This window comes from Centroberyx affinis, unplaced genomic scaffold, assembly GCF_046629955.1.
Source record: "Centroberyx affinis isolate AG114_WGS23_722 - 3 ecotype Tasmania unplaced genomic scaffold, CSIRO-AGI_Caff_v1 ptg000677l_1, whole genome shotgun sequence".
NCBI lineage: Eukaryota > Metazoa > Chordata > Actinopteri > Beryciformes > Berycidae > Centroberyx > Centroberyx affinis.
The window spans coordinates 248,961-262,474 of NW_027279298.1; the positions used below are offsets into that span (position 1 = coordinate 248,961).

At 42.9% G+C, this 13,514-nt stretch overlaps 2 protein-coding genes across 3 annotated transcripts; one reads left to right on the forward strand and one right to left on the reverse strand.

Annotated features, from left to right (window-relative positions):
- Window positions 1–382: 382 nt before the first annotated feature.
- mre11a (MRE11 homolog A, double strand break repair nuclease) lies at window positions 383–7,937 on the reverse strand. The gene is made up of 20 exons (XM_071519241.1): window positions 7,894–7,937; window positions 7,171–7,251; window positions 6,759–6,891; window positions 6,436–6,596; window positions 6,233–6,320; window positions 5,978–6,119; window positions 5,716–5,830; window positions 4,952–5,137; window positions 4,632–4,803; window positions 4,444–4,524; window positions 4,220–4,349; window positions 4,030–4,130; window positions 3,514–3,684; window positions 3,354–3,413; window positions 3,031–3,199; window positions 2,745–2,831; window positions 2,439–2,503; window positions 1,898–1,959; window positions 1,607–1,700; window positions 383–851 (listed from the first exon to the last, which is right to left on the reverse strand). Exons 2-20 carry the CDS (start codon window positions 7,188–7,190, stop codon window positions 810–812), a joined length of 2,079 nt encoding a protein of 692 aa, XP_071375342.1. The 5' UTR covers window positions 7,191–7,251; window positions 7,894–7,937; the 3' UTR covers window positions 383–809.
- Window positions 7,938–8,214: 277 nt separating this feature from the next.
- Window positions 8,215–13,388, forward strand: cep57 (centrosomal protein 57). 2 transcript variants are annotated; one of them, XM_071519243.1, is made up of 11 exons: window positions 8,215–8,456; window positions 9,012–9,198; window positions 9,595–9,801; window positions 9,965–10,086; window positions 10,235–10,363; window positions 10,491–10,568; window positions 10,752–10,847; window positions 11,227–11,310; window positions 11,448–11,677; window positions 11,837–11,981; window positions 12,084–13,388. In XM_071519243.1, exons 1-11 carry the CDS (start codon window positions 8,409–8,411, stop codon window positions 12,273–12,275), a joined length of 1,518 nt encoding a protein of 505 aa, XP_071375344.1. In that variant the 5' UTR covers window positions 8,215–8,408; the 3' UTR covers window positions 12,276–13,388. The 2 variants fall into 2 exon arrangements, with proteins under 2 accessions (XP_071375344.1, XP_071375345.1); XM_071519244.1 differs by having other exon boundaries at window positions 11,227–11,307.
- Window positions 13,389–13,514: the final 126 nt, after the last annotated feature.

The following is a 13,514-nucleotide window of genomic DNA, read 5'->3' on the forward strand; positions in this document are numbered from 1 at the left end:
CTAAGACCAGTCTAAGGCTTAGACTAGTCTTAAACTAGCTTTATGCAACTGGCCCCTGTTCTTAACGCCCAGTGTCTTGCATTTTTTTAAAAGTGGATGCAGAATTACTCTTTAAGCAAAATATGTGAAAACGTTTGAATTATGGATCATACAAATAAGAAATACCTATGACAGTTTCACCCAGAATAATATCCTTTTTGGGCTTTATAACATATTTGCTCTTCACAAAACATTGGAAGCCTAGAGCAGATCCTTAAAATGACTAGGGGCATTGCAAGGCGGTTAAGTTCATTAACCAGCTTAACAACACAAGGCTTCCTAACCATGCAGCCACATTATTTAAGGACAGAGCATGTCAAACAGAGACAAAGAGACAGCTGTGTATATAGAAAAGAACCATTTATTACTTCCTGTCAGTAATAAGTCCTACACAGTCCAATGACAAAACCCAACACAGGGTAAAGTTTGGACTACTGGTGTTGGCCAGCAGGTGGGGTTGCAATAGCTGAACATAACTTGGGTCACCCAGAAGTTCCCTCCAATCACAGCCTCGCCTTCAACCAAAACAGGCACTGCATGTGGAATGACTGGATAGGTATAATTCTAACCTACAGTAGCTGACCAATGTAATTATTTAATATCAACATAAAGTGAACCGAATGCCAAGTCAGTCAAAACACGCACTTGGGAGCCCTTCAGAGCAATTCTGCAGCAGCTCACTTGCCAGTTAACATTCATGGCTTTTCAGCCAATCAAAAACATGAAAAAAAAAAACATGAACAGCTGTTATATAATGGATGTGGTTAAGGTTATCTCCGTGCACGACTGCTGGCGCCTTTAAATGGATCATCCTGGATCAAGACAGAGAGAGGCAGAGATGGAGAGAGTGATTAAAACACTGACAAAGAAACTGAAAAATTAAGACCCTTTGATATGGAAATAAGAGCTAAATTCATGACAAGTAGTTCTAATAAGGAAATATGAGTGGATGTAGGATTCTGTCAGTTGAAGGGTGGGGGTAAGCATTGTTTTTGTTAGATATATGATAGCCAAAAGCCAACGATAGCAACAGATTACACATATCATTATTTACATGGATTGTTTGAGAAGTTGGCAATACAAACAATGAGAAAATAAATTAGTGCAATTATAGTTAAACAGATTGTATCATCATACTTTGTGTAACTTTGCTGGAAGGGTTAGGATTATATAAACACAAGCCAATCCATAATAAGTGCAAACTGGCAGAACTGTATTCTTGTTAATGTAAAACCAGCCAGCACTGTACCCTAACTTGCTAAGAGATGTTAATCAAAACATGTTAAAGGTCCCATATTCTACACTTTCCAGTGTTTATTTTATGTCTTGAGGTCCATTCAAAGCTGTTTGTCCATTTTTACATGTTCATTTTCCAGCATCTCTCTGAGCCTTGCCAAGACATGGTTAGGTAGGTATCCCGCTTAACAGGTCAAGTTACTTTTCACTTTATGGAGTCTTAAAAAATGGAAAAAGAGACATACTGTGCATATGTACTCCCATACCCTGCACCCCAAAACTCATTGCACATTATAGGACCATCTCTATTCACAGAACGGCCTCACCATACCTCATCGTCACTGTCATCAAATTCAACTCCTCTAAATGACTGGCTCTGGCTCTGGCTCTGGGAGCTGCGCTTAGCGGAGGACGACGACGCTGGTCTAGGGTAAGAAAGAGAAGGACAGAGACAAGTCAAACAAGGGAGGACAAATGCATCTCAATTTAAATGTAAGGCTAAGGAGAGGGAAGGAGAAAAATAAAAATAAAGTGGTGAGTGTGTATATATGCGAGTCTGTGTATGGATCTAGCTTTTTCTGACTTCAGAGACTAGACTAGACCGTAGACAGACAAACCATACCTTGGAGTGGGTCTCGTAGCTTTCATTGTGGGTATATCTTCATCAGAGTCTTCAATGAACATCTGGAGATTAATAAAGGATGAGAGAGAAGGTTGGAGGACGGTACACTAGGGCTAACAACTAATGATGATTTTTATTAACGATTTTTTGATTAATAGATTAATCATTTAGTCTAAAATGTGAAAAATAATGACAAATGCCCATCACGTTAGCAGAGCCCAAAGTGATGTCTTAAAATGTCTTACTTATTCTGATCAGCAGCCAAAAACCCCAAAGTATTTATAATGATATGAAACTGAGAAAAACAACCTAATCTTAGCATTTGTGAAGCTGTAACCAGCAAATGTTTGGTATTTTTACTGATAAATGACTAAAACAATTAACCAATTATCAAAATTCGAATCAGTTAATTTTCTGTCAATCGACTAATCGATTAATCAATTTATCGCTTCAGCGCTATGGTACCGTTCAAGTACAGAATGAAAGGAGGTGTGTGTGTGTGGGTGTTGTGTGTTTGTGTGTGTGTGGTCGTTTCATTTACCTCATCTTCTGTGTAGGACTTGGCGGCTCCGGAGCGAGATGGTCTCTGGGATGGAGCCTGGAACGCTGAAGCGTGAGGCAGAAGTATAGAGAGAGAGAGATTAAAGGAGCGGTGGCGCGGTGAAAGTAAGGAGGAAATGGAGAGAGGAGGGGCAGGAGGAGGCAGGGGTGGAAGGGAAATATTTACGCACTGATAAAACACAGTAAGATTTCCATGAATTCTCCTTGAAGCCTTGGACTGGCATATGAGTGCAGTGTATATTGTGTGTACACAGACCAACACACACGCACAGTCACACAACCCTACCATCCATGATGCTTCTGCTTTGGCTCGGGGCGGAGGATTTCTGGGAACGGCCCCGACTTGCTGGCTTTGGTTCAGTGGCAGCTGCACCTGGATGAACAGATACCCCCTTTATACAATTTAAAATATTCTTAAAATAAAATACTCCCAAGCCCAATTTAATATTATCATATATCTTCATTGAACATATCCATTTGACTGATTGAAGTGCAGTGATCCTGAAACCTGAAAACTGCTGTGGTCCGAACATCACTTCAAGATGACTACACTAGCAGTCATGATAACTCACCTCTCCCCCTCCCCCGGCCGCCACCCCTCCCTCTGCTGCCCCTCCCTCGGCCTCGCGTGGGGGGAGGGGCTGAGGGGCCCTCGTCAGAGTCCATAGCAACATCAGCCAGCTCGTCTGATATGTCCAGGTCACCTCGCTCCAAACGGTGAGCTTTGGCTCTGTCGATAGCCTGAGACAGAGGGAGGGAGGGAAAGGAAGAGAATGAGAGAGAGAAAGGTAGAGAAAGGGACAGAAGAGAGAGTGTAGAGAGGACAGTAAGTGGAAGAAGAGGTATCTTAAAACAAAATTATTATGTGTGTGTCCTGTGCGCATTCATTACTTACTTCTCTGATTTCCTCCTCTTCCTCAGTTGTGTTCTTTTTGGAGTCTCTGAAAAGCCGGATCTGAAGAGACAAATATGTCATTCTTATAACAACATATGGCTACTCTTCCAGCCTCCCATCCCCCTCCTCCCCCTCCCCCCTCCCCCGTCTCCTCTCCTACCTCTGTGTCTATATCCTGTTCTGTGGAGACTCCTCTGGCCTGGAGGTGGCGCTGTGTCTTCTCCAGCTGGTAGGTGATCAGTTCCTCGATGGCGTCTTTCTCGTCTTTGTCCACAAACTCCTGGATGGCTTTCCCCATGCCCTGCTCAGTCAGCAGGGACAGCTGTACCTTCTGTGAAGACATGCGCACACACTTATCAAAAGGATATACAGATAGTACAGGTCCTAGGATAGGATAAAAGAATATTTCAATTTTTTAAATATTATCCTTACTTACCTATTTTTATCTTCCTTTTTTAATGTAATTTTACTAGACAAATTCTATCTTGCTTTTGCTTGTATTCTTGATTTTGTTTTGCTTGTCATTGTTTTAAATCATTTATTTCATGTAAAGCACTTCGAGTTGTATTCTATGTATGAATGGTGCTACAAAAAATAAAGTTATTATCATTACTACTACTTAGTGTGTGTGCATGTGTGTGTGTGTGTGTGTGTGTGTGTGTGTGTGTGTGTGTACCTGTTCGGCTGCTTCAAAGTATTGTTTAACCAGGTCCTCCACTCTCAGCCCCTCAACTGCAGTGTTTTTTAACAGCTGGCCATAGTCGACATTGATCTCATCTAAAAAGCACAATAAATGAAAAAAGTTAAATGGCCAGCAAATCAAAAAAGTGAACAATGAATAGCTGTATATTTAGTTTGCATGAGACCTTTGATGGCTTCCTTGTGCTCGCGCCGTCTGACAAAGTGAATGACGTCTTTGGGGTTGGCCACGCGGTCCACAAACTTCTGACTGAAGCGAGAAGTGTTGAATGCCTCAAAGCCCCCACTGTAGTCCACCTGGGGAAGGAGATGACAGAAGTCGCTGAATTCTAATGCAGTGTATGTATGTGGGTGTGTGCATGTACTGTAAGCGTGCTCATGTCTATCTTACCCTGATGCGAATCAGAGGTTTCTCTGGGGTGAGCGGACTCCCCAGTCTATCTCTTTCAGCTTCCTCAAGCATCTCTACGACCTAGACAATGACAGAGAGAGAGAAAAGGGAAATTAGATGAGCTGATTCAGCGATATATATTAGAGAAGTACTGACTGTATGTGTTTGTTGGTGTCTTTGAGTGTTACCTTGGCATGGCAGAAGTTCTCCACCTTCTTTGTGACCTGAGGCGTATCAGGTGTGAAGAGGTCTTGGTGGTCAGCCAGCACCACGTCTTGGATGAAGAACTGACGCACCGTCTTTAGGGGGATCTTCTGCAGGTTCATCTTACGACCCTTCACCCTCAGCAGGCCTATGTGCCTGCATTCACACAAACAGAGGTAGTATGGGATTTTTGTATCGCTGGAACAAAACTGGCTTTGTTATTGCATCCCTTGTAGACACATACTCTGAAATGTGGCTCAATTTATCTGTACCATCAATTGTGTATGTGTGTGTGTATTTGTACTTCTTGGCGGCCTCTCCAGGGGACAAGGAGGTGGCTACGGAGCTGCCAGGCTGTGTGACGTAGAAGAGCTGCTGTTCATTCCTGGTGGGGGCGATCAAACACTCATGCTCGTGACCCCACACTACCAGGTCAATAAAGTCATCCAGAAACTGCTCTGGGATGTAGTTAGTGGGACCATGCTTGCTCCTAGAAAAACACACAAAGATAGAGAAGATATGTCAAATTGTAAAAAAAAAAACAGGATACAGGCAGATATATGAAAAATGTAACTATTTAAATCCTAATCCTAATCCTAATTCAGCAATTGGCTTTGTAAAATAAGGCAATGCACCTACAGTAGGTGTGGAAGGCACAGAGCTCAAGAACAGGCATACGACTGTATTTTAAAAGGTTTATTAATCTCAATGCATCAAGAGAGAGAACAAGCCAGCCTATGAACAAGCATCATCCTTCTCTGCCTGGCCAAGGCCACCCAGGCTTTTATGTACCCTCTTAACATGAAAACATGAGTTGCTTTAGTTTCCTCTGCTATATCTGCCCTCCCCAGTCCCATCCTGCATTCCAAGCTTTAAGAAAAAGTAAAAGGTACAGAGGCACACAGTTTGCATCAGATGGCCTTTAGCCTGCACCTTCTCTGATGTCCTGAGATTCTTCACTGTATGACAAAATTTAGAGCAATTCCCTCCTAAGGGTGAGGTGGGAAGGGGGGAGTTGCCTTCGTTGGTAAAAAATGACTTTCCAACAACATGCACATACACACATACCTGTTCTGGTGGATGGTGAAGAGGTTAAACCAGTCGTCTTGGTCTTCTTTGGGGCGAAGCATGGTTACCTGGTTGTTGACAAACATCCTGTACAGGCGCTCGTCAGGGATGGAGCCTGCACACAAATACATACATCCACATACAAGTTATACTGCACCAAGAAGACTGCCTACTATTATCAACCTCAGAACAAAGTCAAAGATTACTTTTGGAATGAATATCACCATTCGCCACCATTCCACCCAAACACACACACACTCACCAAGGCCATATAAGGCTAGTTTGGTGTTGCCTTTCTGCATGAGGATGGGACTAATCTCTATTCTCTCCACTGACTGGGAGCGACCAAAGTGATTGACGAGGCCACAAGAGCTCAGCAGATCCAATGCACACAAACCTTCAGACTTGAGGAAAGAAAGAGAGCATTACACACAAACAAACATACAGGCACAGGCACACACACATTAAGGTTCAGTCATATCATGAGTGAATGTTTTTTACATTGGAAGCAACTCACCCCAGTTGGGTCATCATGGTTACCGTGAACACTGAATACAGGAATAGAGATGTTGAGGTTTTCATCCTGATAGTTAACCCAGGGGAACCTAAACACACACACACACACACATACACAACATTACAATAACATTCTCATTCAACAAGAATACAATGCCTGCAGGAATGACCACACACAAGTTTCACAGACAGATAGGAACGGACTTGCTGGTGCTGAAGTTGACAGCCTGGTCGCTGAGTATGTTGAAGAGTATGGGAGAGTCTCCCATGCAGTATTGTCTTAGCATAGTGACGCAGGTGTGGAGGCAGCGCCGTGAAGGTTTGTTCTCATGGAACAAATCACCTCCCAGCAGGATGAAATCTACCTGCAGAGAAAACAAGAAAGGAGAGGTAGGCTAAGGCCTGCAGCAGGTTTTGGGATGCCTATGTATTCAGACAGAGAAACACACACATTTGAGGTTGACTTATTCATCCGACACACATACAACCATTCACTCAGACACACACACATAGCAACCGGCATATACCTGATTTGCCTTGGCACATTTCAGGATCTCATCCAATGTGTTGTAAGTGTCGTTCCCACGAATAGCATCCTTCTCCAGGTAACCAAGGTGAATATCTGTGGCGATAAGGATCTTAAAGGTATCCTCATCATCCCTGGAAACATAACACCAGACAGTCATGCAAAAGAACCAATCAGGTGATTACTATAGAACCACACAGCTGATTCTTTAGATTTATCCATACATTATCTGGATATGAACATCATTAATCACTGACAAATGTCTGGAACAACCCGCACAAGCACAATCTGTGCTATTAGGTCCACTTTCATATTCTGTTTGAGATAAAGTAATTCAAGAATAACAGATAAAAAAAACTCTGCCTCCATTCAAATTAACAATAGGAGCAAGGTGAGCATTTGAGCAGACTTACAAGGTGCTCTCTGAGGACATGATGACGTGGGGAAGTGTGTGATCCCTTTACACCTGGAAGGTTGACAGCAAGAAAATTCCCCTGCAGAGTAGAGGTTCAGTCTTTTAGCCCTGATTCATGCTGTTCTCAAAAAATAGAGAACCTAGAGTAATAATATGACTCTTTTTATCACAGCAAAGGGATACGTCTCTATTTGAATATTATACAAACATTGCAGTGATACTATAGGAACTAACAAATGCCACATAATGCGATAAGATCACTATACGAAAATCATCACTGATTACCACATAAACACTGCAGGTAAGGGATATTATAGAAATACTAACGTTAACTATAGCCTAAAGTCATTTTTCGTCAGTGTTTCTGTTTAGCAAGATGTTATGAGGGTCAAGTGAGTCATACATTTTACATTACAGTACAACTATCGGAGCTTTCTCTATGATAATAAGTCATTAGTAAATTAGTAACAGTGGTTGTTAGACTGCGTAACACACTTTCCTTTTCACTGGGTAACTGTAAGGATGGTGACGAATCCTGGTTAGCTTGCAGTTATGCTAAATCAGCATGGCTGCAAGTTATTAAGAGCCTGCGACAGCTAACATTAGCTGAGCTAAAGCTACCATACTGGCTGGTGGTTTTCACCCATATTCAATACGTTATTTAGACAAACGTTTGTAGTGTATGCTAAACAATGAGCAGCTATCATTACTTGTCACCCACCTCCTCTGGAAATCCCACGACTAGCGCACTTGCCATAAAATTCCCGGCAAGTCTTGCAAACTCTGTCCCCACCCCTCACAGATCATTTGCTGTTATTGTAGTTTTATGACAGTGCATCTCCGTTCAAACCTGTAGATTATCGGGCGAGTAAAAACTACATTTCCGGGTAGAATGCCTGGTGCGTTTGTTTTGTTTGAACAGACACGCAGAGGACACGCCGAGGAAGGAAGAGTCGCAGCTGAAAAATATAACGTCTACGTGCACAGTGACACAACGGGACAGACTGGGATTAATATCATTTTTACCCTTCGGAAACCCAAGCTTGTATAGATGACCAAATGATGTTTTCACAACTCTTTAACGTTACCAGTGGTGGTATAAACGGCGCTTAGTTGACGTAACTGTCAGTAGTAATTAGGAAGTAACTAGTTAACGTTATATAGTTATTTTTATACTAGCATACTTTCCTTGCTAGTTTTAGTACCAGCTAGGCTGGCCGGATTGGCTGGATTTCAATGGAGACTCTGTCAAAACCACCCGCTGCTGATGCTACGCGGGAGAAGGTAGTCAGTTTTAAGTTGTAGCTTTATGCTAGCTAGCTTACTAGTTGGTACGATAGCTAAGTTGGCAAAAGGAAGAATAAAACCCGTGCATTCTCTGTGATGCTGGCCAAGTTAGATTCCACGAAGAGCTAAGTTAGTAGCTGTTAGATTGCACGAAGAGCTGTTACCTAGTAGCTGTCACTACCAGCTGTTGTTGCACGAAATAATAGAGACGTTGGCTAGTGTGTTGAAGTTTTACCTCACTGTGTGGTATTTAAAATGAGCAGGGCGAACAACCGATTCATGCTGTAACGCTTTATGCTACTCAATTTGTTATATGAACTAGTGTAGTATTGCACTTTATGTACTACCTTTGCTGGTTCAGGTGCCTCTTTGAGCGGAAGTGAGCAGGTGCAGTACACTAACGTTATGGTGTTGTATTGTTATTAAGTGTTTTTGAAGTGCATGTGAATGTGCAGCTCCTCGTCACAGAGACAGAGATGTGTCCTGTTTAGTGTCAGTGTGAATATAGGATGTTGTGGAGGTTGTTCAACATTTAGCCGTGGTTCTCTACAGGTGCTGTGTCCACCACCACCCAGTGGATTAGTATCTGGCAGCCTGTCATTGCCATCTTACAAAGACTATCCTGCTCACCGTCCCTTCATCAACACACTCGTGCATCACACACCCCAAACACGCACGCACCACACATGTCGACTGTCATCACCACCCAGCAAGGCCTTCCCAGAGACCAGCAGCGCAGGTAACTGTGTGCATCTGTGTGTGTGTGTTGTTTTGCCACACACACACAGTTTCCATCCAGGTATTGTGGTGTATCAGAGCTCCATGGTTACAGCATGTGCAACATGATACCACACTACTTGAATGTCTGAGCTGTGCTGACATCTACTCATTCCATCCCTAAGGTCCCCCTTCTATTCATCTTTCCCAACCTCCAAATCCCATATTTTTCTGACACTATTCCACCAATACTATATACATGCCCCGAAGATGCTTTGAATCTATCAATACATCCCTCTATGCATTCATTCTTACATCTAATCTAATTATCTAATCATTCTTACATCTAATTGTACATCACATAAAGGTATCATATGGTCTTTATAATGTGTGTGTGCATGTGTGTGTGCATGTGTAGCAATCTTATCTGCCCTGAGGAACCTCCAGGAGAAGATCAGGAGGTTGGAGTTGGAGAAAGGATGTGCAGAGCTCAGTCTGCGCACTATGGGGAAAGACACATCACACACACAGCTGCAGAGTGAGAAATTCACACAAAGCTTCTCAGACACAAACAACCCGAGAGACATAGGGAGAGAGACAAGTGACCATTCCAACTGCAACCAAGGTGAGTGTGTGGATAGGGTGTAATGACACATAACATCCTACAGAGGTGCACACACTTTAAAGTTGGCTTTTTACTAAATTATATCCCGCCCTTGTTCATTTTCCTGCATCTTGTTGATATTTTCTCTCCCTATCTCATTGTGTCCATTCGTTCTCTTTCACAGTGTTGATCACCCACCTAGCTGCTGCGGAGTCTCGCTGTGTGCAGCTGGAGAGACAGCTGGACCACATGAGGAGGATGGTGCGCCATACCAAGGCAGACAGGACTAGCCTGCTCAAACAGCAGGTTAGCTCAGTGTAGCACAGTGTAGCACAGTGTCAGAGGCTGTGCCGTAGAAGCTAAGACTCTAAAACAACACTAAAAACTACACTCATACAGCGATTTAATGTTTAACATGAAAATGTATTGTGTAAATTGTTCTCTACACTCTCAGGTTTCCATGGAGACAACCAGGTCAGCTGACCAAGAGCTTGACCCTGTGTCTGAGCATGCCCAGTTGGAGAAGCTGGAGCGCCTGGAGCAGGAGTACCTCAGGCTCACACACACGCAGAACAACGCTGAGGTATACACAGCCAAGACAAACATCAAATAGAGAAACAGTTTAAGAATCCGTACTGACCTTTACAACTGATGTGACGGCAACAAAGATGATGACTCTGTGTGTGTGTGTGTGTGTGTGTGTGCGTCAGATAAAGATTCGTGAGTTGGAGATGAAACTACAGGAGGAGGAGCACCAGAGAAAACTGGTCCAGGACAAAGCCAACCAGGTAGATAGACACTCACTCTGTTTTGCGAGTGTTTTATCCCTTGCACTCCCTATTGGCAGCTTGTAATGTTGGTTACACATGACGGGAAGCTTAGCCTGTTGTTTTACTTGCTCTGGATAAGAGCATCTGCTAAATGACTAAATATAAATGGTTTAGTACATTTCTGTGTTCTGCTCTCCTCAGTTACAGACAGGTTTGGAGGCCAATAGGATCCTGCTCCAGTCCGTGTCTCCCCGCCCATCCAGGAGACGGTCCAAAGGCAAAAGGTCCACTTCAAAGGTAAAGACCTTCCCAGGAGTGTTCAGTGGCTTCACTACTGTTTTAGCGCACTGAGACCGTTTCTTTCTCTCTGAACCTTCTTAAATTCATGTTTGAACTAACATGACAAGACAGCTGCAACCAGGGGCTTCTGCGCCGTGTTACTAGATCTAGACATGTCATATAGAATTGGACAGAGAGGAATTTAAATTAGGTATTAATTAGGATAAATTAAAATGATAAAATGGTATGAAATGGATGAAAACAGTATTGTCTTTCTTTCTATACTCTATTTCTTACTGCTTTTCTCAATGTTTTTGAGTGTGAAAATGTTTTTGTTGACCAATATTGCATTTTACTGTGCAGCCTACTGATTTGTATGTTGATCTTCCCTTTCCAGCATCCTTTACCGCAGCAGTCTTCCCACACACAGCCACACTACAGGCTGAGCCTCGGAGATGTACCTTTTGTAGCTGGAACGGTAGTATGGACATACATGAATTTGTGTTTTTTTAGTTGACATTATGTAGTATGTAGTCTTAAGCGCTGCACCTCCCTTACTCTGTCTCTCTCTGTCTCTCTCATATTGACAATCCTTCCCCTCTTCTATCTGGCCTTCAGTCAGTAGGCTGCAGCCACTCAGTCAGAGCCAACGTCCAGTCAGTTTTGTCTCTCCTGAAGCAGCACCAGCCCCAGCTCTGCAACAGCCGTGTCCTCTCTCACAACCCAAGCAGCTCCGAGACGGCCAATCACAGCCGCTCAGACAGTTCGTCTTCCTCCTCCTCCACCAGTGGGGAGGAGCTATCAGAGCTGCTGCAAGCACTACAGGAGGAGCTCCGACTCATGAGCCTGTGAGTGTGTGTGTGTGTGTATGCACCTGAATGAGTGTGCAGTTGCATCTGAACTAGATTAGAAGTGACTTGCACACAACATTTATGAATACTTTATGAATGAGTGTTGAACTTTATTCTGCATGCATGCATGCTTGTGTGCGTACGTGTGTGTTGCAGGGAGCAGGATGAGTTGATGAGGCAGGTGGAGGCCAGTGTGTCTGAGCGGGAGAGAAAAGAACTCCAGAGGGACCAAGAGCGGCTGTTGCTGAAAATGGAGAGGAAAGGAGAGCAGATTAGCAAGCTGTACAAACACAAAACACAGGTATGAGTTCAAACAAGAACACAATTCATGCAGCCAGTTTAATACAAACACATTGTTTTCTTTCATCTCTCCCATCCTTCACCTTTGTCTTTTTCCCTCTAGATGAAGAAGTTGCGGAAGGAAGCCGGTGGTAATCGTAGGCGGAGCAGTAGGGACGAGGTGAGAGTGACTACCACAGTGACCACTAGAGGTCGCTCTGCTGGAGCAGTCAAACTTAAACCAGGGGAGCGCAGCAAGAGGAATCTGAGGCTGCTGAGGGACATGAAAGCTCTGCAGACCTCGTTACGGACCTGAAACTCAACAGGATAACTTGAACATGGCAACTTAGGTTAACCTTGTTGGTGCTACCTACCTACCTACTGTCTGCCGTCAGCTGAACAGGGTTAAAAGGGCTCTGTAAATCCCTTTATGGCCGTTATTTCAACCTCAACACTGGCAGGTGACCAGTACATGAACCTGGCAGACCAGCCTAACTAACGCTTCTGTTACAAAAGAAGTTACTGAGTGTTATGACCGAACTCCCCTTGATTAAATGTTCAATAATAAGTTATTTTTACCATATCAAGAATACTGTAGCACGTCCAAAAGACTACATTGTGACTACATTGTGGTCTCTGTCACCCAGGGTGCCTTTCATGAACACGTGGTCAGTTTGTTCTCTAATTAGTCACACTGGTTAAGGATTGTGTGAAGAAAGAGAGGGTATCAGATGAGTGATTTAGTGTTTACTGACACCATTAAAGGAACTGGATGTTTGTGTATGGAGCATGATGGCCCAAACATCCCCATGGACTTGTTATCATTATCAGTTCCACTCTTTGTTGTTTAACTGTTCTACCAGTAGAGGGCGTGAGATGCTTATCAGCCCACTGCTTAGATATCCATATCATGATCAAGGATCCCATGTGTGCTGGAAAAGCTGGACATTTTAAGAGTTAGTTTTCGAGTCATGTAACACAAATTGTCATGGAACAGGTGCTTCCCTCAAGAACAAAATTATTTATAGAAGGTGTTTAAAAAAATCTCTTGCTAAAGCATTCCTGTGGACCGTCAATGGCTTCCCTAATTTTATCAGCAGGCATAAAATGAATTAAAAAATCTTTGACAGTGTAACTATTTGTTGCCATATCACCATATTTGTCTTAAATGTCTAAAAATATCTTAAATGACGTCACTGCGTGTAAATTGCAAATTTGAGACATATCCTCGTGCAGTTTGACTACGAAGGACCAGGAAAATAATTTGTTAAAAAAAAGCCAGAATAAGACTGAAGACACTTGTAATAAGTGTGTGTGTGTGTGTTTGTGTGGTTTCGCAATGATGCAACAGCGTTTGTATGAAATGTTAGGATTTGAAATACGTTTGTATCGTTCAATATTTTTGACAATCATGGGTAGCCTACATTTGACCGATATATATATTTCGTTTTGCGAAATAAACTATTTCTGTTCTACTTTCATTTAAGTACATTGTTTGTTTGCTTTTTTAATTTTGCCTTTGTTGCAATGGTAAGTTGCTAAAAACAGCAGAGAG

Bases quoted from the DNA above. Each gene is read 5' to 3' on its own strand.
- mre11a (XM_071519241.1), bottom strand. From the start codon at position 7,190: ATGTCCTCAGAGAGCACCTT. The intron at 3,685-4,029 runs GTACACACACAC...ATGTCTTCACAG, and splicing joins ACTTTGAAGCAGCCGAACAG to AAGGTACAGCTGTCCCTGCT. The intron at 2,504-2,744 runs GTAGGGTTGTGT...CTCACGCTTCAG, and splicing joins AAGCAGAAGCATCATGGATG to CGTTCCAGGCTCCATCCCAG.
- cep57 (XM_071519243.1), top strand. From the start codon at position 8,409: ATGGAGACTCTGTCAAAACCACCCGCTGCTGATGCTACGCGGGAGAAG. The intron at 10,364-10,490 runs GTATACACAGCC...TGTGTGCGTCAG, and splicing joins ACACGCAGAACAACGCTGAG to ATAAAGATTCGTGAGTTGGA. The intron at 11,678-11,836 runs GTGAGTGTGTGT...TGTGTGTTGCAG, and splicing joins GAGCTCCGACTCATGAGCCT to GGAGCAGGATGAGTTGATGA.